Source organism: Labrus mixtus, chromosome 6 (assembly GCF_963584025.1).
Source record: "Labrus mixtus chromosome 6, fLabMix1.1, whole genome shotgun sequence".
In the NCBI taxonomy this organism is placed as follows: Eukaryota; Metazoa; Chordata; class Actinopteri; order Labriformes; family Labridae; genus Labrus; species Labrus mixtus.
In genome coordinates this window covers 23,413,980-23,426,479 of record NC_083617.1, presented here as the reverse complement: position 1 = coordinate 23,426,479, position 12,500 = coordinate 23,413,980, and the positions used below count along the sequence as shown (strand labels likewise).

Sequence of the window (12,500 nt, the reverse complement as noted above, 5' to 3'; positions counted from 1 at the left end):
CCCGCGGATCAGTGTGTGAGCTGACTTCCAGAGGTCTGAAACTGGTCTCTGTCTCGGAGTGTCTCTCAGAAAGTTTCCGCTCGTCTCTGTTTGGGTCACAGTCTTTAAACACACTCTGTGTCCTCTGTAGCCGTTTTCACATATGCACTCCGGATAATATCTAGATAATTACAGGAGGACTTCTCTGGAGATTCTCCCGACCTAGTCGTTCACATAAGCTCCTCACAGCGGGGGACTATCCCTGTCAGAGGGGAGGGGGCGGGGGGATTTCCCGAAGTAAGATGTGACGTAAATAAACAACGCGGAAGTAGCAGCCGAAGCAACAGAAGCTACACGACGTTATAATGAGATTATTTGTCTTTATATCAATGCTATGTGTAATCTAATGGAATGACAACATCCACGAAAGAGTGGAGAACAACATACTGACGAACAGAAAACATAATGCAGCCGTTTAATTACGTGCACGGAGATCGTAGTGGTCGCAGGCAGACACTTTAGCCGGTCACTATATAAACGTCATTCTCTTTCTATTGGCTGAAATTGAAATCTCCGGAGTATATGCGGCCGCGTTCAGACATCAGCTCACTCGGATATTCTGCGGTTAAAATACTCGGGGTCTGGCCGGATAAACTCCGGGTAAAGTCTGCGCGAAAAATGCGGCTGTTTGCGTTCACACATAGTCACTGATTATTTGGATGTTAGTAAGAGTTTTTAGAGCATGCGAAGCTACGAGCTAACTAAGAGTGCTAACATTAGCATGCTAACACAACAATGCAGCTCGAGCCGACCACAATTTTGTCCACCGCTTGTGCTTAACTCCTTCGGGTGAACGCGAAGGGAGAGGGGTTGGAGGTGTGTCACTGGATGCCGGAGGTGTGGGCAGCAAAGTGTCATCAAAGTCAACGTACATTTGTGTGTGTGTGTGTGTGTCCCACCTTCTATGGGGAAGAACACGTCCCCGTGTGCCGGAGGAGAGAGGGGTGTTCCAGGTTCAGACAGCAGGTGGCGCCCCGTCTCTGAGGACTGTCTGGTCATGATCTGAGACACGGTGCGAGTCTTTGCCTGAGGGGACTCGCCAAAAAACACTGGGTTCTCGTGACCCTGAGCCTCGCTGGACGCACACACACAGATAAAAAAAGAGAGGCAGTGTGAGAACAGCTGCTGTGACTCAGTCAGACCAAACAGTTCTGGGACTTTCGGAAGAGGAACTATACTCTGAGAACTTCAACTGGGAGGACACACACATTTATATTAATCCGTTCAGTGTGTGTGAACAATAGAGCCTGATCACACACACTGTTGTTCAGTCAACAGGTGTGTGTGTGTGTGTGTGTGTGTGGGAAACTCACCTGTCCATCCTGACCAGCTCTTGGGCACCTGACAGGAAACAGGAAACAGGACATGAACCATAATGAAACACTGTGTGTGTGTGTGTGTGTGTGTGTGTGTGTGTGTGTGTGTGTGTGTGTGTGTGTGTGTGTGTGTGTGTGTGTGTGTGTGTGTGTGTGTGTGTCATACATACGTCTTGATTTGTGTGTTTGTCTCTGTTTGTACACCAGCAGCAGGATCAGAGGCAGGGCGAACAGAGCTATGATGCACGCGGAGGCCGCCACGACCACAGGTACCAAGCCTGAGAGAGAGAGAGAGAGAGTTAGGGTGTTTTCACAATAGGCAAGACTGCTCCCCTCCCCCGCTGGTCTGCTTTCCGTGCATCATCGTTCTGTACCTCAGTACACCTGCGTATTTACACAGTCTGATACAGCAGGGGGCAGTATGCACATAGTCGCTTTGCAAATCCGCCAAATAGCAGAAAAAATAAGTAACTATCCTGCTAACTGTGGATGTTTTTGTTATTTCTGAGATGCCTCTTCATACGTCAACATCTACCGTGCAGCTCAGAGGAGGAAACAGGTCCATGCTGCGTGGATACGACGGTTTATGAAGTGACAGGAGCCGTTTAGACGTAATATAGCGGTCCACTTCCTTGTTGGAGCACGGTTTCTATTCTCTCCCGCGGACCTTACTGGAGTAGATATGAAGTGTAGCATAGACCACCTCCTCAAGTGGACTTGGGCAGGGTATCTGAGTAGGGTACGTTTGTGTTCACACTGATCAAATGAACCGGACTTTGGGGTCAAATTAACTCAGATCTGGGCCCGGGTCCATGTGAAACCACCCTTAGAGAGACAGAGAGTGGCTGCTCTGTGATTAGCCGAGAGGCTGCATCATGTGACTCACCTCCAGCTGGAGCGGGGTCCCACACAGTGCACTCCTGAGACCCGTTCCTCCCTGCAGACAGAACACAGATTATATCACTGATCAAGTCTCAGAAACAACAGAGATGAAATAAAGATTTAAGGCTGTGGTAATCCGTTTGATCTGTAACCATGGTAACAGAAAGTTCCTGTTACTGTGAGTCAATCAATCAATCAATCAATTTTTACTTGTATAGCGTAAACTCATGAGTCAGGACAGTATGACAACACCTGGACATGACAACACCTGGACATTATAACACCTGGACATGACAACACCTGGACATTATAACACCTGGACATGACAACACCTGGACATTATAACACCTGGACATGACAACACCTGGACATGACAACACCTGGACATGACAACACCTGGACATGACAACAGCTGGACATGATAACACCTGGACATGACAACATCTGGACATTATAACACCTGGACATGACAACACCTGGACATTATAACACCTGGACATGACAACACCTGGACATGACAACACCTGGACATGACAACACCTGGACATGACAACAGCTGGACATGATAACACCTGGACATGACAACATCTGGACATGACAACATCTGGACATGATAACACCTGGACATGACAACTTCTGGACATGACAACACCTGGAAATGAGAACACCTGAGAACTTACGTGGGGACACATGCAGGATCATGTGGCTGTGAGGTTTCTGGACGATGGCTGCGTGTTTGTGCTCTACCTGGAAGTCCAGCAACAGACAGCAGTATCTGCCCTGATCGGCCAGTGTCACATTCTGCAGAACCATCCAGAAGTTCTGCTCCGACGACCCAAAATGCAGCCCCGGTGTCAGGCTGTGGTTACTATGGGAATGGCCGCCAACGACAGTGTGGCGTGGCCCCTCCCTCCCCGAGCAGTGCTGATCGGCATGTGGTGTGAAGAGCCAGCTGCGCTTCAGAACGTCTGTTTGGTGTAACGCCACTCCGCTTTGACCACACACCAGCTTAGCTGTTGCACCTTCAGGACAGGTGTAGAACAGGTGAGGGGTGGAGACACTGAGCGTGGAGGAGGGGTGGGATTTCACGCCTCCAGCTGTAAACAAAAAAAGAAGAATGAAGGTCACACATATGAAAGAGAGACGACCCGCCAACCAGGACCCAAGAGCTCAACCAAGGATTTTAATGAAACACAGAAATAAAAAAAATACTGAAACTTCCAACGTTAAACAACTCCAACATAACACGCTCAGTTTCAGTCGCCATGGTTTCCTGAACATAAACAAGCAGGGAGTTAGGCGGAATCAGAAACTGCCGATATTACGAGCATAGAAATCACACTGCCACCTAGAGATTAGGTGGAGTATTGCAGAGCTACACTTACACACCAACACACACAGCATTTTGAGCTCACGACATGATAGACTCAGCGTAGGAGTATAAGCGAGTCTTTATGGCTGAAAAAAAAAACTAACCTGCAGATTTTTTGGAATCTTTCGGATCAGCTTTTGTGCAAACTCCTCACGTGAACCTTCGTTGTGTCAGGAGTTTGCACAATTATGATGCACGTTAACAAAGTTTGTGCAATTTATAGTGTGCAGGAATTTGCAATTTCTGTTGATTAAGAACAATAAATTACCGATTATCGGGTGTCTTAGACTTCTGTTTTAGTTGACTGTTTAGCTCACACACTCACGCACACACACACTCACACACGCACACACACAAACACACACACCCTCGACTTTAAGACAAACAGAACAGACAGCTGGGTCTTCTCTCTCAGGTTACATAAAATGTTTTTTTCTCTCTCACATATCTAACCACTTCCTGTTCTGACTTCTGCAGAGCTGCAGAGAACACACAAAACACACAAATACAACAACATACAAATACATCACTGCTCTTAGTTCATGTCCTAAACAGGACCAACACAGACACACACGTCTCCTCTCAGCAGTCTGAGGTCTAAATCCTCTAGACTGTCACACAGACTGTTCCTTTAATGTCTTTAACTGGACCACAGTGATGTTCTGTTTCTGATGCAGCTTTAACATGTTTAACAAAGTAACCCACAAATTATCTGATTAACATGTTTCATCTTATCATTGCTCTGGTTTGTGCTGCTCATTGTTTACGTCTCTTTAGACACAAACATCAGCTGACTCTTTATTTTAATCTCTCCTCAGAACACTTCCTCCTCTTATGTCTGTTCTCACGACAAGAAGCAACAAGCTTTAAATAATGACTACAGAGGCCCTGACTCTCAAAGCATAAAGCTCTGATGATATTCAGACACACAGTTAGCTCTGGTGTAGTATGTGAATGTGGAGAGAAGCATGCACGGAGCTGCAGACTCATGCTGAAAAGAGCTGCACTCTCACACTGACTGAGCTGCGCTCTCACGCTGACTGAGCTGCGCTCTCACGCTGACGGAGCTGCGCTCTCACACTGACGGAGCTGCACTCTCACCTATCTGAAAGGCCCTTTAGACTCTTTTTACGATGAGGTTGAATTACAGAGAAAGAGATGATTGTTCCCTAAATGATTGAATAATGGATAAATACAAACAGCAGTACGACAGCGTCTTTTTGACCCTTTGAATAAAAGCTGCTCAATCCTCCAGTGCATCCGACCGTCAGTCTGTCCTACTGAACCTCTCTGAGGTGACCTCTGCTTTAAAGGACTTAAGATGTATTCATCATTATTCATTTTTATGTTTCTTAAAGAAAAGCTTCAAAGAAATGTTTTACAAAATAATTTAAAATAAATCATGCTGATTGGTTTCCTGTGTGCTCTTACTGCACAGTGACAGGATGTTGTGTTCACTCTGTGTGTGTGTGTGCGTGTGTGTCTGTGTGTGTGTGTGTGCATGTCTGTCTGTGTGTGTGCGCATGTCTGTCTGTGTGTGTGTGCGCGCGTGTGTGTGTAAATGGTAAATGGACTTGAGCTTATATAGCACTTTCCGAGTCTTCAGACTACTGTAAGTGTGTATGTGTGTGTCTCTGTGTGTGTGTGTGTGTATGTAGTTAAAGGAGTGGCCTTCCTTCCTGTCGGGCTCTAATACTCCCTCAGCTTCTGTCTGAAGGCTTTCAGCTGCTTCTTGACTTTTTATCAGCTCACTTTCACCCACAAACCCTCAGTCATTTCATTTCTTTTCAAACTTTTATTTGTTCTCGAGAGGACACAAGTTTCCAACACCGTCGAGATTACAAGCACAACACGCAAAAACACAACACACACTCAAAAGTGTCCCATGGGGGACATTTTTTTGTGACAACAGTCCAAGAAAGGAATATAATTATCAAAAAAATAACAAGAAGTTAAAAATCAAACATATGTACATCAGTTAAATAAAGGGAGAAAAAATACAATAATAGAGTAATACTAGGTATGTACACTTCCACTTGTGGAAAGAGTTATTATTATTAAAAATACACACAGTGTGTAGCATTATTGATATGAGTGGAGATGCTGTTAAGGAGTCTGATTAAACAGTCTGACTGCAGATGGGATGAACGACCTGCGGTAGCGTTCTGTCTTGCAGGATGTGTGTCTCAGTTTGCTGCTGAAGGAGCTGCTCAGGGCCCCCACAGTGTCATACAGGGGGTGAGAGGTCCAGAGGACAGTCCAAGACGGAACTGGCCCTCCTGACCAGTCTCTTCCTGTCTCTCTCTGTGCTCCCTCCTCCCCAGCAGACCACTGCATAGAAAAAGTGCAGACGCCACCACAGTGTCATAAAATGTCCGTAGCAGAGTCCTGCACACTCCAAACGACCTCAGTCGCCTCAGCAGGTGTAGTCCACTTTGGCCCTTCTTGTACAGGACATCTGTGTTGTGTGACCAGTCCAGTTTATTGTTGAGGTGAACACCCAGGTATTTGCACGTCCATCTCCTTTGTCTTGCTGGCGTTGAGCTGAAGGTGGTTGAGCTCACTCCAGTCGACAGAGTCCATGATGACCTGCCTGTACTCCTGTTCGCTCCCCTTAGACACACACCCCACGATGGCTGTGTCATCGGAGAACTTCTGCAGGTGGCAGCTCCCAGAGTTGTAACAGAAGTCCGAGGTGTACAGGGTGAAGAGAAAAGGGGAGAGAGCTGTCCAGATCTAAAAACCCTCTTCTTTTCCAGCAGCAGGGATTTCAGCTCAGGGGTCACCCAGGGTTCGTTGTTGGAGAAACACTGTACTTTTTTGGTGGGTACAGTGTTCTCAACACAGAAGTTTATGTAATCTGTGATAAAGTGTGTCAAGCCATCAGTGTCCTCCCCATGTGGGCTGCACAGCACCTCCCAGTCAGTGGTGATGATGTAACTCATGTTTCATGTCGTGCACGTCTTTTGTAAACTGCTACTGGATGCTTTGAATTTCCCTCGGGATCAATAAAGTATCTATCTAAAACCACATCTGTTTCATCAGACACATGTCAAGGTTATCGGGTTATTAACCTGTTCAGACCGCCGCTTCAAGCCCCAATATTTACATCTACGTGACGTTTCTCCTTCAGTCTGAATGTCATGGAGATGTAATGGAGGGATGAAGTGACCCCCTCTGTCCCGTCTTCAGAGGCGTTACAGAGAAGAGACGGGATCAGGTGATCCAGCGGGAGAGAACAGCGCTGTGTATGTGTCTGACTGTGTGTGTATGTGGAGCTCCAGCTGAGCCGTGCTTCCACAAAAAATTCCACATTGTGGAATCAATATAAATATACAAAGATGTGAAGATGGCTGAGCTTAGTTACGGCGTTGTTGCCATTTTGCCAACATTATCACAAAGGACTTTAAAAACTCCCCCTCCACACACACACACATATTTAGAGTGAAACATCAAACAGTCATTAAATGAATCTGAGGTGAGTCTGAAGCAGACGGTTTGTACATGATCCAACAATCACTGTTTACATCAGAGAGAGATAGAGATAGAGAGAGAGTGTGTGTGTGTTTGTGTCTGAGAGAGAGAGAGAGTGTTACGTTCACATGAAGCACAGCTGTCTCAGTCTAACCTCATTAACAGATCAGATGGAGCTGACTGTGCACAACAGACACACAAACACAGACAAATACACACACACACACACACACACACACACACACACACACAGTTTCGGTTTAAGTTACCTCCCTGATCTCTGATCTGTCAGTCCCTTGAGGCCCCTGAGGGCCACAGACAGACCTGCTTTGTTTAATCCTGATGACACCTGTTGCACTCTGACAGACACACAAGCGCACACACACACTAACACAAGCACACACACACACAGTAACACAAGCACACACTAACACAAGCACACACACACACACTAACACAAGCACACACACACACCAGGCGCGCACACACATGTAGTGTTGATGGTATCAGACTCATTACAGGAGTCGTTAATGAAACCAGCAGGAGGATCCAGATTAACCCCCCTCATCCCCCTTTAGTTTCACTGAAAGCCTCAAACACGAAAACCACACACACACACACACACACACACACACACACACACGCAAAGGAAGTGGTGCAGAAGTCAAAACAGGAAGTGTTTGTGGGTCATTGCTGCATTGCATTGCATTGCATTACTTTAACTTATTAACTGTATGTGTGCTTGTGTTAGTGTGTATGTGTGTGTGCGTGCGTGTATGTGTGAGTGCGTGCATGTGCGTGCATGTGTGTAGGTGTGTGTTCCTCTTCTTTCTCTTGTTGTGTAACAAGGTGTTTTGTGTCACAGTGTTTCTTCAGAATTTCTTAATTTCCTGCAGCACCTTTATTTTGAAAGTTTAAACTCTTTGTCGTGTTGTAACGAACACAGAAACATGAATCATTAAAAACTGTAGTTCACGTCCTCCATCTTTAAAGGTCCTCTTCTTTTCAACACTAACTTCCTGTTCAGTCTATTGTTCTTCTGTTTAATAGCTCAGTGAACAGCGTAAAAATGCATCACCATGGCAACACCACAGAGAAGTGTCAGAAAACCCAGTTGTGGCTCAGTTCTTGTTTTCAAGACATGTTCCTGCACATAAGTTGCACAAACCGCTTCCCAAACATCAACATTTTTGTGCAACAAAGAGAGATCTCTCTCTCTCTCTCTCTCTCATAAAGTTTCACATCACAGAGATGAATTTAAAACACAAACTAAACTTTCATCTCTGATGTGATTTTAGTCAACATTCTTGATGATTCTGAGATGTTTCAAACTACAGACCTCCTGGGATGAGGGAGGGGTGATGGAGGGTGAGGAGGGTAAAGCAGAGGAGGGGTGATGGAGGGTGATGTAGGGTAAAGCAGAGGAGGGGTGATGGAGGGTGATGTAGGGTAAAGCAGAGGAGGGGTCAGGAGGGTGAGTAGGGTGATGTAGGGTAAAGCAGAGGAGGGGTGAGGAGGGTGAGTAGGGTGATGTAGGGTAAAGCAGAGTAGGGGTGAGGGAGGGTGAGGAGGGTAAAGCAGAGGAGGGGTGAGGAGGGTGAGTAGGGTGATGTAGGGTAAAGCAGAGGAGGGGTGAGGAGGGTGAGTAGGGTGATGTAGGGTAAAGCAGAGGAGGGGTGAGGAGGGTGAGTAGGGTGATGTAGGGTAAAGCAGAGTAGGGGTGAGGGAGGGTGAGGAGGGTAAAGCAGAGGAGGGGTGAGGAGGGTGAGTAGGGTGATGGAGGGTAAAGCAGAGGAGGGGTGATGGAGGGTGAGGAGGGTTGATGGAGGGTAAAGCAGAGGAGGGGTGAGGGAGGGTGAGGAGGGTAAAGCAGAGGAGGGGTGAGGAGGGTGAGTAGGGTAAAGCAGAGGAGGGGTGAGGGAGGGTGAGGAGGGTAAAGCAGAGGAGGGGTGAGGAGGGTGAGGAGGGTAAAGCAGAGGAGGGTGAGGAGGGTAAAGCAGAGGCGGGGTGAGGGAGGGTGAGGAGGGTAAAGCAGAGGAGGGTGAGGAGGGTGAGGAGGGTAAAGCAGAGGAGGGTGAGGAGGGTAAAGCAGAGGCGGGGTGAGGAGGGTAAAGGTGAGGAGGGGGGAGTGTGTCCTCCTGGTGGAGTTGAGCTGTGTCTGTCCTGTATTTCTTTCAGTGTCATCAGCTCAAACAGCTGTTTCTTTTTCTGTAACAGGAAGGAAACTCACAAACAAAAGAGGGGGAGGGGGGTCCTAAAGTCAGAGTGATGCATTTTGGGAGTTTTATTGGAGTCTAACAGAGCTGCAGGAAAAGATCCCCTCACTGTTTAAAAACTCAGGTAATAAACACACCGTGTCAAACGTGAACAAAGAGCATGTTTCTTCTCCGACGGCGAGGAAACAAACTCAACCAGTTGAACCATCGTGTTGACGGTTAAAGTTTCCACAATCCTGATCTCTAAAACTCTAAACCACGCCCTCGCAGACAAACGGCAACTAGTGGCTCTGACCGGAAGTTAAAGCTGGACTTTCACTCCTGGAGGGGATCTGAATGACTTCACAGAACGACCACCGCCATCATGACCACCACAACGACCACCATGACCATCATGACCAGGATCACCACCACGCTTACCACGACGACCACCACGACCACCACCTGGATTACCACCTCCACCACGACTACTGCCTCAACCATCAGGATTACTACCACCACAACACAACCACCATGAAAACCATCACCACCACCAGCACCACCAAGACCAACACCACCCGCACTAAGACAACCTATCACCACAACCAAGACAACCGTCATGACCACCACCACCAGGACCATCACCACGACAACCGTTATTACTAACACCACGTCAATGACAACCAACAAAACAACCACAGCGACAGTCCCCATCACCAGCGCCATGACAACGACAACCACCATCAGGACCACCAGCACCATAGAAGATGAAAGTCTAAGGCCACTATTGGATAATTCAGTAATGACTAAAAGCTGCATTCAAACTGCTGCACACTGTCTAGATCACACAAACACTCATTTATAAGATATAATCTGTTATAATGATCAAAGAACCAAACCTTTAACAAACATGGCGCTGGGAAACCGTCGCTCCTCGTCAGCCCTGAACACTTTGTAAAATGTAGACAGACTGACCTCAGTGATGATGAATCATCTTTTCTTTAAATGTCACGAGGTTACGATTTTCACTGGGGGGGGGGGCTTTAGACCAGAACAATAACAATAATAAGAACACAACAACAGAAACAAGAAAAAGCAACAAAACAAACAACAACAGCTTACAGTCTGAAGCACGGCACTGATTCAAATATCGGACAGAGACATTCACAGGTGAGTGACGTCAGCAGCGTCACTGGTCTACCTGGACAAAAAGAGATGATAGCCTATCTAAAGCACAACTACAGACTCCGCAGCTCTCCTTAGTTTGTAAAGTTGAAGTTTCAGAGAGCAGCAGTGCGCATGTGTGAGCTCCTCCACGAATCATTGAATTGTCCGATCAAACTGTTATAACGAGATAATGTGTGTTTGAACTGAGTCTGCGCGAACTTTCGATCCTTAAAAAACATGAAACCAAGGTTTAAAACAACATCGATACTAGCGCGACAAACAGCTGTGAGTGTGTGTGTGTGTGTGTGTGTGTGTGTGTGTGTGTGTGTGTGCGGGCGTGTGCGCGCGCGCGTGTGTGTGTGTGTGTGTGTGTGTGTGTGTGTGTGTGTGTGTGTTCTCGTACCTCCAGCTGAGAACAACAGAACCAAACAGAACCAGAGAGCGGTTCTGTTCGCCCTCAGGTGTGTCTGACAGGCTGATCGTCTCTCCATCACGGCGGACAGTTAGTTCCTCCTTTGATCGGAACACACACACTGAAACTCACACTAACACACACAGAGTAGCTTCCCCGTCTGAGAGTCTGACGAGAAACTTCTGACCTTAAAGCGGCAAAACATCGAGACACGAAGCCCCGCCCACACTGTCGGCCCCGCCCCCGTGTCTCTCTCTCCCTCCCTCTCTGTTGTCCTGGAAACAAATGGTAACAAAGCGAAAGTATAAATAAGACTAAATAAAATAAAAGTACCCCATAACCCTAAAAGAAAAACAAAGATGAAATATTTAAGTCTCAGAGCTGTGAATTTTATATCTATATAAATGTTTTTACATTTTGTAGTTTGACATACTTTATTAACACCTAAGGGTATATTCTGGTTTACACTGTTATAGAGACACGAGCTGCTCACACATATCTGAAACAAACACACACACTCACACCCACACACTCACGCACACACTCACACACACACAAAGGATCTGTCATTAATGGAGCGACTCAGAGTGGGGGGGCTAGGGGAGCAGGTCTGTTGGGGGCTTGCCTCAGCAGTACTCCAGAAGTGACCTGGGACTTCTCCAGCTAGCAGACCAACTTCCATGCTCAGGTCCACACCCAGACTTGAGCTAGCGACCCTCAGACCCAGACCCTAGACTGAGTTACTGCCCCCCCCCCCCCCCCCCCTCCCGAGCCCCCGTTATATATAATACTTCTCTTCTTTATGTCACTCAGTCTTACATTTTTAATTGTTTTATTCTACTGTTAGTAATAAATTCAGACCTCAGACTTAAATAAAAGTCTTACACACATTACCAGAATGACTGATCTCCCCTCACAGCATTGAACAGTGAAGCCGTCACACTGTTTGAAACGACAATAAAAACATCACTCACAATACATCAGCACCTCACTCTCCTGTCCTCTGGCCGGAGCTAGAGAGCAGTGAGCTGCAGCCTGATACCTGCAGACAAGATTGACCAATGTGTGTGTGTGTGTGTGACTGTGTGTGTGTGTGTTTGTGTGTGTGTGTGTGTGTGTGTGTGTGTGTGTTTCTGTATTTATGTGTGTGTGTGTTTATGTGTGTGTGTATTTCTGTGTGTGTGCGCTTGTGTTTCTGTGTGTGTGTGCGTGTGTGTGTGTGTTTCTGTGTGTGTGTGTGTGTGTGTGTGTGTAATGTAATGTGTATCGTTGTTTGTCTCTGCTTTCACTGTGTGTTGATTGCTGTCTCACCATGTTCACCTGGATATGACAGGTGAACATCATGATGTTTCCTGTGCAGCAGATCTTCATAAACCTCATCGCTCTCTCACTGAAGCTGAAAGAGATGAACTAAGTTTCCTCCTCCTGTCTCATGTCTCAGACCTCCACCAGCGTCCACGTGCTCATCGTGGATGAGAACGATAACGCCCCTGAGTTTCCGGAGGAGGAGTACGTCACCGTGCTCAGCGAGGGGCCCGACACTGTGGGGGCCACCATCGCCACGGTAACAGCCATCGACCCAGACGAGGGACCTAACGGAACCCTGAGATATGCCATCGCCCACGGCAACCTCATCCAGACGT

At 47.0% G+C, this 12,500-nt stretch overlaps 1 protein-coding gene across 4 annotated transcripts in view; it reads right to left on the bottom strand.

The window, feature by feature from the left end:
- The window catches only part of vsir (V-set immunoregulatory receptor), a 14,756-nt gene extending 3,725 nt beyond the window's left edge, over window positions 1–11,031 (bottom strand). The window contains exons 1-6 of one of the 4 annotated variants that reach the window (XM_061040639.1): window positions 10,849–11,028; window positions 2,918–3,334; window positions 2,242–2,292; window positions 1,526–1,633; window positions 1,353–1,380; window positions 939–1,114 (exon numbers count right to left, since the gene is read on the bottom strand). In XM_061040639.1, coding sequence (XP_060896622.1) covers window positions 939–1,114; window positions 1,353–1,380; window positions 1,526–1,633; window positions 2,242–2,292; window positions 2,918–3,334; window positions 10,849–10,936 — 868 coding nt within the window. In that variant the 5' untranslated portion in view covers window positions 10,937–11,028. Of the gene's footprint in view, window positions 1–938; window positions 1,115–1,352; window positions 1,381–1,525; window positions 1,634–2,241; window positions 2,293–2,314; window positions 2,826–2,889; window positions 3,335–10,848 lie in introns of those variants that run through there. The other 3 variants (XM_061040642.1, XM_061040641.1, XM_061040640.1) reach the window with 3 other exon arrangements.
- Between the last annotated feature and the right edge of the window lie 1,469 nt (window positions 11,032–12,500).